The sequence below is a fragment of the Trichogramma pretiosum genome, unplaced genomic scaffold (assembly GCF_000599845.2).
Source record: "Trichogramma pretiosum strain Unisexual culture from Peru unplaced genomic scaffold, Tpre_2.0 scaffold51, whole genome shotgun sequence".
In the NCBI taxonomy this organism is placed as follows: Eukaryota; Metazoa; Arthropoda; class Insecta; order Hymenoptera; family Trichogrammatidae; genus Trichogramma; species Trichogramma pretiosum.
Window position 1 is genome coordinate 234986 of NW_019641226.1, and position 19760 is coordinate 254745.

The 19760-nt window shown below is 31.8% G+C and overlaps 2 protein-coding genes across 7 annotated transcripts; one reads left to right on the forward strand and one right to left on the reverse strand.

The window, feature by feature from the left end:
• Positions 1-4173: 4173 nt before the first annotated feature.
• Positions 4174-9859, reverse strand: LOC106660458 (tetraspanin-33). The gene is made up of 5 exons (XM_014383427.2): positions 9468-9859; positions 9189-9392; positions 5366-5539; positions 5173-5307; positions 4174-4816 (listed from the first exon to the last, which is right to left on the reverse strand). The coding sequence occupies exons 1-5, from the start codon at positions 9552-9554 to the stop codon at positions 4580-4582; spliced, it is 837 nt and encodes a 278-aa protein (XP_014238913.1). The 5' UTR covers positions 9555-9859; the 3' UTR covers positions 4174-4579.
• A 1533-nt stretch (positions 9860-11392) lies between these two features.
• LOC106648080 (tetratricopeptide repeat protein 14) lies at positions 11393-19720 on the forward strand. Of its 6 annotated transcripts, none has more exons than XM_014364756.2 (14): positions 11393-11670; positions 11759-11971; positions 12043-12167; positions 12241-12317; positions 12390-12512; positions 12602-12816; positions 14505-14645; positions 14721-14912; positions 14987-15848; positions 16453-16739; positions 16899-16996; positions 17240-17363; positions 17466-18825; positions 19089-19720. In XM_014364756.2, the coding sequence occupies exons 2-14, from the start codon at positions 11808-11810 to the stop codon at positions 19224-19226; spliced, it is 3906 nt and encodes a 1301-aa protein (XP_014220242.1). In that variant the 5' UTR covers positions 11393-11670; positions 11759-11807; the 3' UTR covers positions 19227-19720. The 6 variants fall into 6 exon arrangements, with proteins under 6 accessions (XP_014220242.1, XP_014220243.1, XP_023314029.1 ...); XM_014364757.2 differs by having other exon boundaries at positions 17469-18825; XM_023458261.1 differs by having other exon boundaries at positions 11394-11670; positions 19040-19161.
• Positions 19721-19760: the final 40 nt, after the last annotated feature.

Below are 19760 nucleotides of genomic sequence, written 5' to 3' on the forward strand. Positions count from 1 at the left end.
AAAATTAAAAAATATCATTTTGTAAGATCAATTTGAATTAAATTGTAATGGAATAAACTTTAAAACTTTAATCTGCTTTTATAAAATTAACATTATAAGAAAATTGATACATTATAAGTTTTCTATAAAGTAATTTTACGATATCATTCCAGAAACAAGGTAAGAATTCCTTATAAATTAAAATAAGCTGAGTGAGCAGTACTACTCACGCATTTTCTTTTAATTTTTTTCCGACGGTGTTTTCAACTGTACTGTAAGACTTAAAATATAGAATAAAAAATATAAACAGAGTCAAGTATCAAAAAATAATTATTAATCCATAATAATAGTAATGATCACCTAAAGGAGAAAAAATTGTTTATAAAAATAATTTCTCTTATATAAGAGATGATCAGTTTATATCATCAATATAAACGCCAAGTGATTAGTAGTTGGATAATGTGTTAGCGCTATCATTGCATTGAGAATGAGTTTTTGATTCCTAATTCGCGCGCAGTAGGCCCTGGCTAAAACTTCTTCAGGAATTATGTCTCTGGGTTGGGAATATTATAGAAGTACTAGCCAAAATTATCCCTACTTTTTATAGCAGATTTGAAAAGGGCGGAACATTTCGTTAGAATAACATTTCCTTGAAAAAAATATAAAAAGGCACACTAAAATATAAAAGTTTTCGCTCGTTTCAAATCTGTAATAAAAAATCGGGTTTATATTTCTCTTCTGAAATGTCCATTCTACATACGTGAGCCTATGATCAATTAAAAATTTTTTTCATGACATGAAATTCAAGGTTTAGATATCACGATGAGCTGAAGCTTTCCAATTAATACATAACAATTTTGGAATTGATTATATGAAGTATAAAAAAGATTTGGAATCATATTTATTAGGTAACGGAAAACAGTATCTAAAGGAATTGTTTATGACCTAAAACTATTAAAACCTTTTTTTTTATGGGTATGTAACGATGTTCGTATAGGGAAATGGAATTTTTCAAATTCGGGAACTAACACCCTAGCAAATATGACCTTCCTTATGAATGGTCCCATGCTTTTAGTACAAGAGTTCGGAATCTAGTACGCTGCCATTATATTCACCCCCTGTTGCTCTTACATTACATCTCAATAAACGAAAAGGCCCTTTGTAGTGTGAGCGCACCGTTACTAAAGAACATCAAAATTATAGAAAACAACCCAGTTGAAAAAAATTGCGTAGATTTCTACGTGGATTATCCACGCAGATTCCACGTGGAAAGTACGTGAATTCTACAAGGAAAGTGCATTTATTCCATGTGGAATCTGTGTGGATCATTTTTGTAGAAATCTGCCAAGATTTTTCGGTTATCTCTTAAAAACTTAATTCCATGTTCGTATCCTTTTTCAAGGAATAATCGAAAAATCTTGGCAGATTTTTACAAAAATGATCCACGCAGATTCCACATGGAATCAATGCACTTTCCTTGTAGAATCCACGTACTTTCCACACGGAATCTGCGTGGATAATCCATGTAGAAATCCACGCAATTTTTTTCAACTGGGAAAGATTACGATTATAATGTGGCAAACCAGCGATTACCATAGAATGATACCAATGACAGAACTAATTAAAATGAGAAAGCAAGCAGACTTTTGGCACCTTAGAGAACATGCCAATTACAGATCGCACAATTAAAGACTGTCTCTAAAAAGTTTACATTTCTATATCGCGCTCGCCCGTTTTATTTTTACATGGAATTTTTTCAAGGGATTGATAATAAAATACTCAACATTATTGCGTCATGCTCGCTTACTAGGAGACTGCACACTTGTATTCAATTTTTGAATTGATTTCTGAAAATCATTTTCATACAATTTAGTATTCTCATCTGAAGAATAGAATTCTAACAGTAATCGCCGTGACAATTCTTTGATTATATTGGTATTAAGTAAATTACATATTAGATAAATATTTAGAATAAGTGAGTGTTCCTGCAATTAGCGTACTAATCTTTTTTAAAAAAGACCACACATCATCTATTTCTTTTATTTTACTAATAAATAGCCAACACATGATGCTGATTAGATTTCATATTACATTCATTTCAGTCATTTTAGTTATATAAATATAAATATTTTTTTAGGATTATATTTGAATACTTATGTCATGATTTACCAATGTATTTATTCACACTTGATCTGTTAATATTTTTACTGTAATTACATGTTCCAACTTCATTAAAGCTCTTGCATATAATTGTGATTTTCATTACGAAATGCTGACTTAATTGCATGGACTTCAGGTTAAATACACACTTAAATATTATTCATATTATCAAATTCATCAAAAATAGAATTAAATAATTAATGAAAATTCAGATCAAAACGGATACGTACGTCAGTTTCTCTTTGAAACTTTTTTGAACCTAATCTGACTGGCATTATCGCAAGATAAACGACCCAGTTTTAGAACGATTTCGTAGCAATGGTTTTTCTAACTTACGTATCTACTTTAAAAATTCATAGAACATTAAAATAATCTTATTATTACATAAGCTATATCTTTAAAAACAAATTTACTTAATTTAGTGTATTTATTTATTTATAAATAAGCAATCATAACGAAGTACTCAAAGTCTCAGTCGTTCAAAAAATATACGAACTGGAAAATGTAATAGAAACTAGAAATCATATCGTAAATTTCATCTGTACTAATTTTTCGAACGTTACAGTAACGCCCTTTTCAGACACATTTAATCAACGTAGTGTCATAATAAGATTAAATTAATGTAAATTGATACTTTTAAATTACTTTCAAGTGAACATTTTAACAATTTTATTTATAAATGGTTTCTGTACTAGTGTCCCAATAAGTCGTACAGCGCTCCACGACTGTTCCGTTTATCTCAAGTTAACTTCTCGTCTTTTGTTAAATTTTATAGGAAGATAAATGATTTTCATCGTTTCTGAAAAAATCAGCTTATGCGTAAGCTGACTTTTTTTAACAAGGATTCTATGAAGATTCAATAACAATTGTTTTACGTTTGAGTTTTGTTTGTGCACCATTAATAGTTATTTATGTAACAAGAGCCCAAAAGGCGTTTTTGGGCTCGAGTGTGCGGAAAAAGACACGAGTGCCGGCCATGAGGCATTTTACCGCACACCAGTGTCGAAATGAGGCATTTTACCGCACACAAGTGTCCAAAAACGCTTTTTGCGCACTAAAAAATGTGCGAAAAAAGACATTTTTCGTCGTACTATTGCATAAGATTTATTATTTTCATGAAGACACTATTTTCTGGCTTCAAATTGATGACAACTTTTTTTAATATCCAGAACATGCTTGTCAAGTCGAAAATGACTACACATTTTTATAACAATTTTTTATCCTTACCAACTTCTATTTCAAAAGTTATTACGTTTTAATAGAAATGTCATTCGATGTGTCATGGTGTTATATCAAGGCGAATTGTAGGGCTTTTCACATTCGTTACTATTGGTCACTTTACTGATTTGGGTGGAGGAAAACTAAGCTGTCGCGGCGTAAGTAAATGAGACCTTATTGGTTTTTCTCAAGGCAAATCAGTAAAGGGACCAGTAGTGACGACTGTAGAAAAAGTCTCGCCGGTGTTATAAAAAAAACACATTTCATCGAAACGCGGAGAAAAACATATCCAACGCGCGTATAGAAGTTTCACTTCAAAACTCACCTCATCGAAACATCATGGAATTTCCTATACATTTTGATGAGGTGAGTATTTTTCGGCGATTTGATGTGAAGTGTTTTTTGCGGCATTTTACCAATAGGTTTATTTCATAACACTTTTCATTGTATTTTTTTTCTTAAGTACCGGTGATCTAATGACGTTTTTATTTTCAACGTGGCTCGACAACAATTGAATCCATTAAATGTTTAAAGAATTCTGTGATAAAAAGAAAAACGAGTGTAAACGTTTTTATTATCACATTGAATGGTCTTTCGATGCCGCTTTAACTAAAAATTAAATGATTTGTTTTTTCATCAATTTTTAAAATAAAGGAAGCATCTAAATAGTTATATTCTTATCAGTCATATTTATGGAATAAATTTTAGAAAGAGTTCTGTAAAACAATCTGTTTTTTATATTTTTATTTCAGTTATTTGAGTCGCAGTGTTTGCATGAGTATTATAATGGATGTATTCAAAAGCAAGAGTATTTAGGTTTGCATCAGACTTTTTTATTTAAGATTAATGTAAAATTAATTTATTTGGAAAAATTTTTTACAGTCATTATTTATCCAGTCAGACAAGGCTAAAAATGTAGATTATTCTTGACAAGAAGTCAAGGTCAAAAGTGAGCTACTGCGTTCTATTAATTTAATTAACAGTATAATACCTCATATTTCAAGAAGAAATGATCTCAAATTATTTTAAACTAAATGTCACATACTTATAACAATTATCGAATAGTTTCACTCATATAAAATAATTGTATTTATGAAATATAAAATTTTTAAAAAAAAAATACAAAATGTGTAAATATTAAAAATATAAGTTTGCAACGACTACACAATCTTTTGGAGATTACAAAATCAATGAATTATTTCATCTAGTATTTTAATCTTTCTCAAGAATGCCATCGAGATTTTTGTAACTCAATTTGACCCTCTAAAGTTTTGGCAAGGTAAATCACAAATAATTGGCTCAAAGCAATCCCTAAAGCAATACCGGCAATTGTATATAAATTTCGTTCGGCCCAAGCTCGAACTATTTCAATGCATCCACTCGTCCATACTTTTTTACTTGCTTCTGAAACAGGAGTATTTTGAATGCTGTATCCACACATATTGTTGACAAGGCCACTCTGTATAACAGAACCATATAATAAACATCAATTTCTATAGTTTTTATAAATTAAATTTAGAACGATAAAAAATTTATTCATGGAAAATTTGAGTAAGCAAACTCAATAAATATTACTAAAAAAAATAAATTTATGAAATAATTTAAGATAGTTAAAAATGATTTAATTATTCATGTTTTAAGAACAGTAAGAACAGAAAATAAAAAGTTGAAGTTTTACTTTATGGGGACCATCAAAGCTACCAATTTTTACAATTTAATGAGGTTGATAAATTAACTTCACGACAGTTTTTCTATTTAATACTTTTCTAATAAGCTCGTAAAAAATTATATTTTATATTTTTTTAAAATACTTACGGCAATATTAGTCGCATTGATACAGCAAGAAAAGGGTACTCCGCAACGTTCTGTACTAAGTAAGCTAGAGCAATTGAAGTATTCATTTTTACTCCAATCCATATAACCACCTTGACTTAATCCGCAACATTTGAACTGAAAATAAAAAACAAATGAAATATCATGTCTATCATTATATGTCACATAATCATACTTTCTTCTGTCCAAAATCAATGAAATTTTGTAAATCTGGATCATCTCTATAAGTTTGTATGATTTTATCGGTAAATGATTCCTCCAATATTGATTGCAATGAATGTGGAAATACAAATCCCACAATTGCTACTCCCATTTCCAGAAGAAAGAAAATCAGCAGACATAGAGAATACTGTAAAAACAAATAATAGCGTTACGTAAAATTCTACCTTAATTAAGAACTAAAATTAAATTATATTCATTTTCATAATTAAAAAAACGTAAGCTTCACTGTAACATATGTCAATCTTCATATAATTATTTTAGGAAAAAATCAAAAAAATTAATTAACTGAACTATACCACTAAGAGCATATTTTATTATAAATTATAAAAAGAAATACGAAAGTAAGGTAACAGTATTTTCTAATATAAAAACGCCTAGTTTAAATCCATTTGTTTTGTTACACAAGATATAATCATTCATAATTAAATAAAATGGAATATTAATCCATCAAATCCCAAGAGGACGTTTTTTCGACACTTTATTCGACCACTGTATTTTTGGGAAAAATTGGAGTAAAAAAAATATACTAGTAACTAGTTCTGTAGAATTTAATGCCCTTTCAGAATCTGAGCTCAGATTTTCGAAAAAATGATCAGGTCAAAAGTTACGCTTGATTTTATGAAAAAAAAAAACGTAATTATAAAAGAAAATTTTTTTTTATTTTTCGATTTTCCAAAAGGAAACCATTTGGAATGGTCTTCGATACCTAAACTAAAAGTTAGTGGGGTTTAAATTGAAAAAAATAAAGTTAAAAAATACATTTTTTTCTCAAGTCCATCGTTTTTGAGAGAAATTCTAGAAGTTTTCATTCATTTTTTCGTGTTTCGACCGCCATTTTTTCTGTTTGAGCTTTATTTTTTTCAATTTAAACCCCATCAACTTTTAGTTTAGGTATCGAGGACACTATATTTGCACGAAACCTCTGAAATTTCAAATGGTTTCCATTTGGAAAATCGAAAAATAAAAAAAATTTTTCTTTCATAATTATTTTTTTTTTTATAAAATCAAGTGCAACTTTCGACCTGATCATTTTTTCGAAAATCTGAGCTCAGATTCTGAAAGGGCATTAAATTTTACATTAGAATTAGTTACTCGTATATTTTTTTTATCCCATTTTCTCCAAAAATACATTGGCCGCATAAAGTGTTGAAAAAAATGTCCATTAATTTTTTTTTATAATAATTTTAAATAATTTTAAGTAATTTTAAATAATTTTAAATAATTTTAAACAATTTTAAATAATTTTAAAAATGTCGATTTAATTATCTCACACGGTACTCCTGCACTGCACAAGACGCAAAGATACATTCATCAGACGAGTCAATCTATACACTAGGTTTTCTCTGTGTAATGTGTGGTTTTCACAGCATTTCACTTGCTGAAAACGTAACTACAATGTAGGAAAAGGTTTGTCCGTTTCACCTTTGTGTTATTAATGATAATGTACGGGGTAGTACAAGGGGAACCTTTGCTTCGCTGTGTCTACATTTTGAGTTCTTGTTGTTGAGGTGGTTGGTACAAGAAAAAGATTTTATAAAAAGCAAAAAAAGATAGTCTCCCAATTTACTATTACTATGGGTTGATGTAGAACTGGGGTACCATTGACAAATCTTGGGGACTGATGACTGAAGATTATAGATACTGATATTGGTCTCTACCTATTCTTGGACTCATGTCAATCTAATGACTAAGAGGGACTAATAGATTTATGGGCGAGGGTAAATTATTTGCATATGATGCCTTTAAAAGCTGCCTCTAAACTCTTCATTTCCATTTGGTGAATGAAGAATTTATAGTTATAGCAGATGAAGATGTGAACCAATTGTGTATGGGTAATTACTAACTGAAGTAAAATTTAAAAGTGGTTTCGTTGAGATGTCCAACTCCTTAATGTCACTAGTTATAGGGTGTACCCTTCTTACGTCCATCGTCGTTCTAGCTCAAAAAAGTATCTTTACAAACTTAGCGAGGCCGTGTAGTTAACGATCTAGGATGAAAAAAGAAATAAGAGATTACACACTTCGCGAGCGAAAAACTGGAAAGCCTCGTCTGATAATCACATGTGCTCTGAAGTTTTTTTTTTTGCTTTATACCGTGTTCTACCCAAAATATGCCATGCCTTATACTTTTTTTTTGTACAAAAACGGATACGCCTTATTTTTGGAACTCGACTTATATTTTTATTATAATTTAAAAAATGTTTTTAAATATTTCAAGTACAAATTTAAAAGTAGCTTTTGTGATTCTTAATCATACAATATTGCATAATAAAAGTTAAAAGAGTCGACTTGGGTGGATTGAATATCTAAAAATCCAAGAAATGTCATAACATGGGTCATTTCGGTTAATTAACGATGGTTTATTAAAAAAAATGTAAAGGGTCCGGTCTCTTCGATTACTTCAGATTGCATAATCTATGATCAAAAATACTGTATGAGCTGGTTGGTTTCAGTTATATGTTAGGTGAATCTGTTCGTAGCATCAACACAGAGCAAATCCCTGTTATACCCAAATTATTTCAAAGTCTAAGATGAGCCAAATTGCAATCGGACCGTCTTCAATTATGCATGAGATCAGCCTTCATTCGCAAAGCTGTGTGATGCGCCTATCTCTAATTAGGATCTGAGAATAGCTCATCTATAACCGGAATATAAAATGCTCATTCGACGATGTGCTCTCTCCTTTTTTACTCAATTATTTTAACTTTTGTTGCAGACAATAAAAAATACACCGAGAGAAAACCTACAGCTGAAAAGGAAAGGTCACACTATGATGGTTTTCTGTTACATAAAATATAGTATTTTTTACCACAGCTATAACATTTTTTGTAATAGAGTATGATAAATAAAACCATGGCCAATTCATTGGCAAAGAGCTTTCTCATAAAAAATGCTACTTTTATGAATGACCATTGATATAAACTAACTTAACATTTATTATTGATGAATTAATTTTAAATCTTCAAATGAAACTGTTAAAAAAACAGTCTGCTGAGAGCACATTGTATTTTGAGTTCCAAAAGGCCTTGTGGCTGACAAAGCAGACATACGGACGTTTTGTGGAAATTCAAACTATTTACAAAAAATTTTAACAACATTTTCCTACAATGCCTGGTTCGAAATTTTGTTTTCAAGCCTATCACAGAGCTTCATCTAAGAGGAAGCCATAACTAAATTCTGTAACAGAAAACTACTATGCTGAAGCACCTTTTCCAGCAAAATTTTTTCAGAATTTTATTATATTGTTGAAAAATTTTCAATAAAATTAGACACAAAAAAGATTAAACTGAACTGTCTAAATTACTTATTATGTAGTAATCTGTTAATATTATTATACCAGTGCTTTATCTTCACTCGCTAACACTCGTTCTATATTTTAGATCTTTTTAGAGAAATTTTTGATTTCAATTAATCATGAAACTAAAATGATTTGAAATATTTAAATCTTCATTTCTTTGGCATGACCTTATAAAAATCAAACTAATTCTAATTTAAAAATTCCAATTATCATGCACAAACATAAACATTAATCTATTTTTACCTAGATGGGTTGTATCGTCCTATACACTTAAAGACAATATTTTTAATTAATATATGGCTACATTAAACAAACTTTTCAAAATGTACTAGACCATATTTTTTTTCAAGGCAAGAATATTAAACTAAAAATATATTATTAATGTAATAAAATATTAATAGCTAAACAGTAATACACTATTAATAAATTTCTTAAACAACATTGAACACCCAAATTGATAAAAACTAGTATGTACTTACAAACTTCAAAAGACAGGTATTTTCTCGCAGAGCACCAACAAATCCAGCAAAACTAACGACAAAAACCACAGCTCCTGCTATGATCATGACAAGAGATATGTTTAGAACAATATCATAAACATTTTCAACTCTCACAGATCCAGTCATATGCCATTTGTCAACAAAAGCATAAAGGCCAACTCCAATTAATAAACCACCAAAAAGCTGATTAAGAAAATTCAGAAAAAAATTAATATTTATGAGACTTGCAATTTTGTTTATTAAAAATTACATTCTCACCCAAAATATGAAGTTTAACATGAAAATCATGTATTTAACACAGGGGCTCACATAAGTGAAATTACTTGCTCTTCTTCGGCTATTCATGGCAGCGATTTTGAGGTCTTTAATGTTCTTAATTAATTATGAGAAAATTATAACCCTTAATTGATGCAAGTTCATATTTACAAAATGCACACTTTGGCAAAATTGTTGAATTCAACTGTTGTTACAAAAAAAATGTTCAGGTTGTAAATCCGAACATTTTGCTTATTATTTGAACTACTATAGGATCAAATCATTAAATGTATGCATGAAACTGATGAGCTATATAAATGTAGCGTGTTCACAACCCACGAATAATGAACTTTACAAACAACAAATATAATAGGGATTTGGTGTTTGTCACTCGATTGAGTGTATCTCGCTTTATAAACACATACGAAGATAAGAGTTTTACTGAAATTTGCGTCGAGTTACCAACTATTCGAGATAAACGTAGCGGCAAATTCAAATGTCGTTGTTTCTTCCAATTTTAAACTATAAAACATGAACCTTTGTGGATGCATCAAAACTAATAATATACACATTGATTTGAAAAAAAAATCAAAAAAATTAAAATTGTCAAAAACTTATCAAATAAAGCTCTAATAAAATGTTATCCTTATTAAAATACGGTAAAAAATGTTTAAATTGATTTAGGTTACGTAATGCTTTGTTTAACATAATTATTAATTATGCATAAAAATCACATTCATTATCTACATTAAAACTATTATAATCATTTATCATATCGATAACATAAATTTAATATGGTTTCTTGATTCTTGAATTCTTAACTACAGATACTGTAGTGACTCAAAACTTGTGCAAATGAACAATTAGCCCAAATATGGGTTCAAATTATCGTAAGCGAGTGTTATTTATTTTTAAAAATCATTTTAAACTTTCATTATTATTATTTTTATTACAATCCCAATCGAACAATTGGAAAAATTGTGATTGTATGATACAAGGGGTATAAATAGCACGATGAAACGTAAAACCATGACCAATATAGTAATTTACGAAATGCCATTAGTAACATTTTTTGGCACGCGCGGCGTAGATTAGTGCCCGAGTGCAGCGAATGTGATGCAAACGAAGCAATGCCAGAAAATGCGACTTATGCCATCGAAAAGAGTGCCATAAATGTGAATTTATGCCCGACTATAAAAAAATGTTCAAACACAAACCAATCTTTTGATTACTGCGTACTGAAAAAGTTACTTTCGCGCACGGCTTGTAATCTTAAATCGTAGATTACGCAACGGGAGCGGGAGGTTGTCGATCTGCACGAGTGTCAAGTTTGAAGCCCGAGTGTAGCGAGGGTGGCATTGATACGAGTGCAAGATTGACAATTACCCCAGTTGCGTACACTAATTTTCATTGCAACGTGCGGAAAGTCGATTTTAAGATCGCCAGCCGTGCGCGAAAGTAGCACTTTCCGCATTCAATTACAAAAAATAAAGTACCAACCAAAGCGGTATAGTAAACTTTCACTCTTGAGATATAGACAACCTCCTGCCTCCGATGCGTAATTTACTATTTGCTAAATGCTAAATATTCCATTATAACATTTATAATTGTATATGGGTCGAGTGATAAGGAAGGTTTTGGTCTTGCGGATAATTAATAATGAGAGACCTTCCTCCATACAAATCAGTAATGTAATACTAGTGAAGACTGTGTTTTTAAAATATCATGTTCAATAGCAATTGAATTCTAATTTACAATACTTTTACTTCTAATAATTTCAAATTTTGTTGAATTTCTGTGAAACTGGAACAGTCAGAACAGTAGTTTGTGCAGATGTCAGCACCGCTATTCCGATTGCCAAATTCCGCAATGCCTTATGCCAATTCCGTATAATGTTGCGCGGCACAACTCCATGAACTGTGCATAATGCAACCATTTTGTACACGAGTGGAATTTAATGAAAATCGATGCGAGGTGATAAGTTTTTCAAGAAGCAAGTGTATAATTACATGTTTACCGAATGTAATGGAATTTTAAGTAGATTACATTTTCTTGTCCCTTTTTTATAATTGGGTCTGTATATGATTAAGAGCATTTTAAGAACTTTAATAGTGCACAAAATAGAATCGGAAACAAATTAAGCTGGGTCGGGCTCTGCCTGTTCAGAGAGGATCGACATCTTGTAGACATTTTTAGCAAGGCTCAGGTAAAAAAGTTCATTTTATTTGCAAAAAAATCGACTTTTTTCGTAAAAATTGACTTTTAAACTGATTTTTTGTTTCGTCTCCTACTAGACTCCTTGAGAAAAAACTTGAAAATTCGTCAGAAAGAGGCGTTCAGGTTATGTATCCAACGATGGATCCACGATTGATAGCTCAAGCTCTCAATTATCATGGTCAACCTTTGCAAAAAATTTGGGAGAGTGAGCGCAATGAAACTGAATTGCCAATGATGAATTTAAAAGAACCTAGTTTTGAAATATATCAACAACGTCAGAAAACACTCAAGTAATTTTGAAAACTACTCTTGAAATGAAGAGTGTTGCAAAATTGTAATTAATATTTACTTGTGTTTACAGTTTCAGTGATAGAGGAAAAAGATTCAAGTTACAGCAGTTTTTGGCTAAAAAAGCTGATACTCTGTATGACAAATCCAATTTGTTAAGAGCTGATAATATTTTAAAACAACAACCTGGTGATGAAGGTATGTGTTAATTTTTATTTTTCCCATTTTGAAACTGCACAGTATATAGACTTTGACAATCTTTTATTTGCAGAATTCTATGCCACTATGCCTGGACTTGACTCTTTTGTTCCAATGGAAAAATCTCAAAGAATTAGAAATTTCTTAGAAGTAAGTACATCAATATTTCATCTGTTTTCATTAATTTATTTATATTGTATTTATTATTCATGTGTTTTTCAGAGCCTTGTTGTTGGAGATATAATTTTTGCTCAAGTCATGGGTAAAAGTGCTGCCGGATTGTTACTTAAAGTTTTGTGCAATTGTAGTGATTTTCCAAGGGTTGTTTGCGATCTTGGAGTAAAGGTGATTTGATATCTATCTGCAGATAATATATATTATGTTTTCAATTCTGAGTTAAATTTAAATGAGTTTATAATTATTTGTATTTTTAGGCTTTGATATTAAATACTGCAACAGTACCTGCAGTTGACAAAAAAGGAGTAACACGGGGTTATATGGCTAATGATTTGGTCTGCGTTGTTGTTGGTGAAGTAAATGTTGAAGCTGAAAGAGTTGTAGCTGTTATGAATGTACCTGCTCGTGAAGGACAAGTTCATTATCCACCAATGGGACTTATAGGCGTTGAAGATCTACCTGATGCTTACAAGTAAGTATAAATGTACTTCATAAAACTTGTAACAATTACAATTGAATGCTGCTCATAAGCTTATTAGTTACAATCATATGATGTTACTATATTTATCATTTTATTTTTACCATTACTGTTTTTAATTAAAAACAGGAAATGAAAATTTATATTTATTCAAAAAGTTTGTTTGAAGATTCTTAATTGATTTTTTTCTTCAAAGATATTGAAGCAAAGCAATGACAATTAGTTGATTACTTAGATCATGCTTATTTGATGAATATTATTTTTCTTTCTTTCATATATTTAGTTGTAAATAGCTCAAAATTTGCGTGAAAAAAATATTAAAAATGGACAGTAATTGTTTATACCAGAGGTTTTTTCTTATAAGCTTTTATGAATTCAGGTGCCAGAAGGTCTGTTAAATAAATGTCAGTACTTAATAACTGCAAAAATTTGCAGTGCATAGAGAAATGTATGATGCTTAAAAAGCGTTTGACGTAATTGTCATTGATTCACAATCTACTTGAATTTGTGATACATAAATTAGACTTGAAGCATCAATGAACATCACACAATTTCAAATAGTCTAATACTGTTATTGGAGTATCAAGCTATACTTTATGTATGGTAGGTATGTAGCTTCAAATTAGATACTTGGTCTTTCATACAATCATTTCTAAAATCACTTTTATACCATTACTAACTACTTTAACCTTTTTCTTTTAAATTTATCTCCTTATTCTTTTCATTTTATGTCAATTTTTACAATTTACTATTATTGAACTATATTTAAGTTTTTCATAAAAGACCAGGTAACTATCAATCCTGTATCCACAAGTAATTTATAGCTCAAAAACTTCGTGTCATTGTTACGTTAATTAATGCTTTATTTAAAATTACAGCTGTATTTGACAAAAATTAGAAAAAAAATAATGATGATCAAATGATGTCATATTAGAATTGTTATGAAACAACTTGAGGATGATAAAAAATATCTCTTTTTGCCGTGGCTTGTAATACTTAAACGTTAAGTACTTGATAATTTGTTGCAAAAAAATGACTTTTGACAAAAACAAATGAACTTAAAGTTCCCAGTTAAATATATAACAGAAAATATTGTCAGACTATAAACAATTTAGGGCTAAAATTAGAAAGGTGAGACTTGAAACTTCAGCATTTTCAGGTGTAAAAAAGTGTATAAAATGGGTATTTATAAATTGTTCCTTAAAGGTGGCTGCTTGTTAACAATAATTTTTGGATTATCCTGTCTTAATTCAGTAGGAGAGACTTACTTATTATTTTTAGCTCAAGTGCTTTAAGTGCAGAAAGCATAAAAATCACTAAAAAAAGATTCATTGATTAGTAATAGACTTAATTATGTAAGATTCTCCTAACAATGGAATTTGTGATTCAATCATCATCCCTTATAATTAAAACTTATAAGAACAAAATTAATCAGGTACACAAAGAGTGACTCAAGAAAAATGATGAAATTTGACCTCTAGTTATAAGGGCCTTTGAGTTGTTGATTGCATAGGATATATAGTGAATATAAAATTGTAGTCATAGTCAAAGTAAGAGATTGTGACTAGTTACAGTTACACAAGCAGCCACTATTTAATCTATTGTTACAGTTAATAATAATGATATAAGATCTTTAGATGAATACTTGTATTAATGACATAAAAATTTTTTTTCTCTAACAGAAAAGCAATGGACAACAAAGGACAAAGTTATGAAACGATCATGGAAAACAGTTCAGGTTTCAACAACCCCAGTAATATTAAATATTTAAACGACTTGGTTGGACTTGGACAAAGTAATTATTCCAACATGATAGCTTTGAGGTAAATAATTATTTAGTAAAGAGTATTGAAAAAAAAAGTTCAAGTTTAATTTATATCTAATAAAATTTTCAACAGAGATAGATTTCCACAGAACGAGTATGCTAATGAATTACGTCAGGCACAAGCAAGTAAATGGGCTTTCCGAAGTGTAGCTGAAGGTATAGATCACTTTAAAGCTGGTCGTCATACAGAAGCATTTCAGTGTTTGAATAAAGCTCTGACAGTTGATCCTCGAAATGTGGAGGGTCTGGTTGCTCGAGGGGCTCTGTAAGTATTATTATTTTCTGAATGTTTGCAATTTGACCAGAATTGTTAATTTTTATTTCATCTTATTAATTTAGGTATGCTAATAGTGGAAGCTTCAAGAAAGCTATTGACGACTTTGAAACGGCTCTAAAATTGAATCCAGGCCACGCGAACGCCCGCAAATACATGGCTGAAACACTGGTTGCTTTAGGTCGCAGTTATGAAGATGAGAAAAAATATGAAGAAGCACTCAAAGCTTATGAAAATTGTCTTGGCATAGCACCTTATCATGAGGAGGCTAAAAACTCGATTGATTATATTAAAAGCAAAACCAATTTGCAAAGTTCACTGCCTCCTTCAGTTTTAGAGCCATTCAAAGTGTTTGAAAGTGAAGCTCTAGGCATACCACCTCCTGCTCCAGATCTTGACATTAAAAAAGATGGTGGAAGTAGTAAAAAAAAGCGAAAGAAGGATCGAAGCAAGCGCATGAAAAAACGCCAGCGTTGGAGTTCTAGTTCAAGTTCATCTAGTGGCGGTGGATCATCTAGCTCCTCGTCAAGCTCTGATTCTTCTGGTAGTAGTACAGGCTCCTCTGCTGCTAGTTCACGCTCAAACTCACCAGATAGAGATCGTTCACCAAGTAGTGGTCGCAAAAAAAAACATAAGAAAGATCATGGTTCATCACTGTCTCCTCTTTCGAAACGTATGGCTCAGTACAACAATCCACCTGCGGTTGCAGCTACTCACGTTCAACCACCAGTAATGGCTAATATTACCATGGTACCTCCAGTTTTGCCTCCTACTCATCTACCTCCACCCATTGCAAGTCACGATATGTTGGTGCCTTCGTCACTTTATACTTCACATTCGCGAGTTGGAGTCGAAAAGGAGGATTACGAGGTCAAAGTGCGCAAATTTCTTGAACAGACCAAGGATGATTCTGATTATGAAGAAAAGGTACGATTTATTATTGGTTTTGAATAGTGAAATATTTTTTTTTGTTACAATAAAACCAGGTTTTGGTAATAACTAAGTTCCAGCTATGCCTCTACTTCAACAATTCAGCTCATCCTTTCTTGATTAAATTTTTTTTACTTCTCTGTTGTCGTCAAATGTTGTGCTTTTTCTTTGTCACAGAGTCAGTCACACACTATAAGATATACCTTTTTTGGATAATATGGATTCTGATATGATTTGATCAATGGATTTTTTCTCTTTAATGGCAAATATCAAAACAAGTTGTAAAACACCGAAAATGACAATGTTGTATGATTAGCAGAATACATTCATCTACATTCAGCTATTTATATAGTGATGATCTAAAAATATTATTATTACGGCAAATTTTTTATTGTTATTAGTAAAGAATGAGGGTTAATAATTATGAGTTGTCTCAAAGGACAACGTGGTAAGAGAACGCTATTATAATAAGCAAAGTACACTAATGAAACCTATAACAATTATTCCAAATGAAAATAAATCGGGAAAAATTGAATATTTTAGTTTATATAATCAAATATTGAACCATCATGATGTAATTGCATTTTTTGTTTTTTTTTAGGTAAGAAAATTTTTGGAGGAAACAGCTAAATGGAAAAGAGACAAGGAAAAAGAAAAGAAACACTCCGAAGTAGATAAAAAAGGGAAAAAAAAGAAAAAAGAGAAAAAAGCTAAAGATAAAGAAGAGAAAAAACTTCGCAAGAAAAAGAAAAAGGAAGAGCGTAAAAAACGCAAGAAGGATAAACTGGAGCGAGATTTACAAACTTCTCTACCAGATTTAGAACAACTCGAATCTAAACTGAATGCCTACTATGCCAAAGTCGGAAAAGACACATCGGTCATCAACAGGTAAAACTTAAATTTTTTATTCACAAACCATAACTGTTCAACTCACTTATATGAAAAGAAATTATTCTTTTTTAATTTGGTTCAATTGTAATTGATTTTTTGTTACTATTTTAAATATTGAAAACTTCGTGGTTAACAAGAAACATTTTATTTTATTAGCAACGAAAAATTGACTGAAACATTGCGCAAAGAAGATGATGTTTTCAAAGCATACCATGAGCGAGATTCACGCTTATCACAATCCTTAACAAGAAAAGGTAAAAATTTTGAATTTTTGATGATTTCTGCAGAGATTGATAATCACATGCTCTAAGACTTTCTTTCTTCGCTACATAGATGCAAATATGGTTTTTTGTGAATATCACTGTAAAAATTAATATTATAAATTATTAGGGAGTAGCAAAATGTTACTTTAGATTGGGATGTCACAAAAATCTATATTTAAATTTATGGTGTATTTATTATGAATTTACTAAGCAATTTTCTTTTACCTTCAACAGATCAACGTAAATCTTTCCCAGACTTGTTTGATCAAGATTCTCAACTAAGTCATTCCGAGTCAAAAAGTACCAACTTGGAATCTGGAGCTTTAAATACAAAATGGAAAGCTGTACAATCCTCTAGGTATGTAAGATTGGTCATTTAGTTAAGATTATACGAATGTTGTTTAGATAATAGTTGTCACCAACTATTATGAATGACTATTCAATCATATCAATTTTTCAGCAGGCGTGAGTTACAACAAAAGTGGCAAGAAGTACCACCAGAAAAAAAAATGAAGACAGCAATTGATAGTGAAAGCGAAGATAATGAAGTAATACCAATAGAAAAATCGGTCAACATACGTAAACACATGCAACGAGAAATTGTTGAAAAGCGTGGAAATCAACAGTCTGCGCCTACTCCTCCTTCAATTGGACACAAAGATTCGCCGCTCAAGGTGCCACAACCAGTCAAATATCCCACACCTCAACCCCAAACGAGCTCTTCAAAGTATCAAGGGTACGGGAAAGAACCAAGCAAGTTTTCGTCTCTTGGCAGCAAGTTCCAACCAATAGGATCAGCAAATGATCAGCCAACAAAATCGAATAAAACCATGTCGCGCTCTGGATCCGACAGTGATAGAGAACGAGCTGCTAGAGATCGCCGTCCGAAAACATACGGACCGGATAGCGGGCGCAGAGTTTCTCGGTCCCGATCCCGCAGTCGATCTAGTAGTAGATCGTCACGATCTCGATCGGGTGCCAGATCACCCAATCGTCAATCTCGTTCAAGATCACGCTCTGGTGACCGACGATCCGGAAGTTACGAAGGCCGTCGCTACAGCCGATCTGGCTCACGTAGTTTTTCGCGAGGTAGCCGTTCGCGTTCTCGAAGTGGCTCGCGATCCTATTCGCGCTCACGATCACGTTCGCGTAGCGACGATCGCTTTAGGCGCAGGCCATTCCAACGTCAATTTGGCGGCCAAAGAGGTACATATTACAAACCACGTTTCCAGTCGTTTGATAATCGTCGAGGATTTGACAATCGCCGTGGCAATTTCCATAACAACCGCGGAGGCAATCCACGATTCGATAATAGATTCGACAACCGTCGAGGCAATTTCCACAATAATCGTGGAGGCAATTCTCGTTTCGACAATCGATACGATAATCGCAACAGCAATGGACGAAGCCGTGGTGGTCGATACTTCCACAATAATCGTCCAAACTTTAGGCGAGACGGATTCAAACGCTACTCACGCAGCTATTCCCCGGATCCTATGCGCAAGGCTGACGAAGCAAGGGATCGCATCAATCGTACCCTTGAAGATGGTGGATCTCGTTCTCGTTCTCGATCACATTCTGGTTCGAGGTCAGGATCGGCGGTACGCTCGCATAGTCGTTCAAGATCTCGTGATCGTCGTCGCGATAGATCAAGGTCGAGGTCCGCCACAGGTTCGGGTTCGAGAAATCGAAAACAATCTCGTGATCGAAGTCGAGAAAGATCCAATGGTAAACAGCCAGAACAGAATCAACCACCTCAACCCACCGAAGAAGAAGATGACTACGAACATTGGGGAGCATCGGAAGAAGCTAGCGCAAAGGTCAGTTCTTATAACAACCTTGTCAACAACTAGCCTGAGTGAGAAAGAGAGACATAAGACTAATCTAATTGATGAAGTCGACGTTCTATTCATACTTAATTTTTCCCTTATTTCTCTTCTTCTCGCTCACGCTGCGGCGTGTTTAGTACCATTCTTCGTCCTCTTTTTCCTCAGACTGATTGTATTTGTCTTCTGACGTATTTATTTAGCTCAGAAGCAGTCAAACGTAACGGCGATATAACATCATTCGTGTTTGTTGCCAGAAAGGGGATAACTTGGCCGACGACATTGCTCCTGAAGACAAGGAATCTTTTTTGCAGCGTATGAAGATGCGCAGCCAAAACGTCTTGATCAAACGAGCTATTGAAGCAAGGACTTGGTACAGACCAACATCGCCCTAAGAAAATAGAATTAGTAATTATTCACTTTTGTCATGCACTTCTAAGAAAACACGAATTTCATTGTTCATATGAGTCAAGATTTTGCATTAAATATTGATCGTAATGTGTTTGTTCATAATTTACGATAAAATAATGACTATTAGAAAACTTGACTGGTCTCTACCTGGACTTCATTAAGGTTCAAATGTTTGTGTAATTTGCTTATGCACTACGCATCAAATTTGTATTTTATTATATTTGCTCTATAATTCTGTAATCTATTCTTAAAGTGTAATTTACCGATATTTTTTATTTAAATTCAAGAAATCATAGTTAATAACTTACTAAACTAGATATAACATTTCAAAAACTAATGTTTTCTATATTTTGAATATTGTCACTTTATTTGAAGCAACCTACGTAAAGATATATTTTGAGAATTCCAATTTCTAACAATATATTACCACTGAAGTTCAAATTATTAAAATATCTGAATACAATAAAAAAGTGATATATAATAAAATATTTGTTTACTTTCATTAAAAATTCCACCAA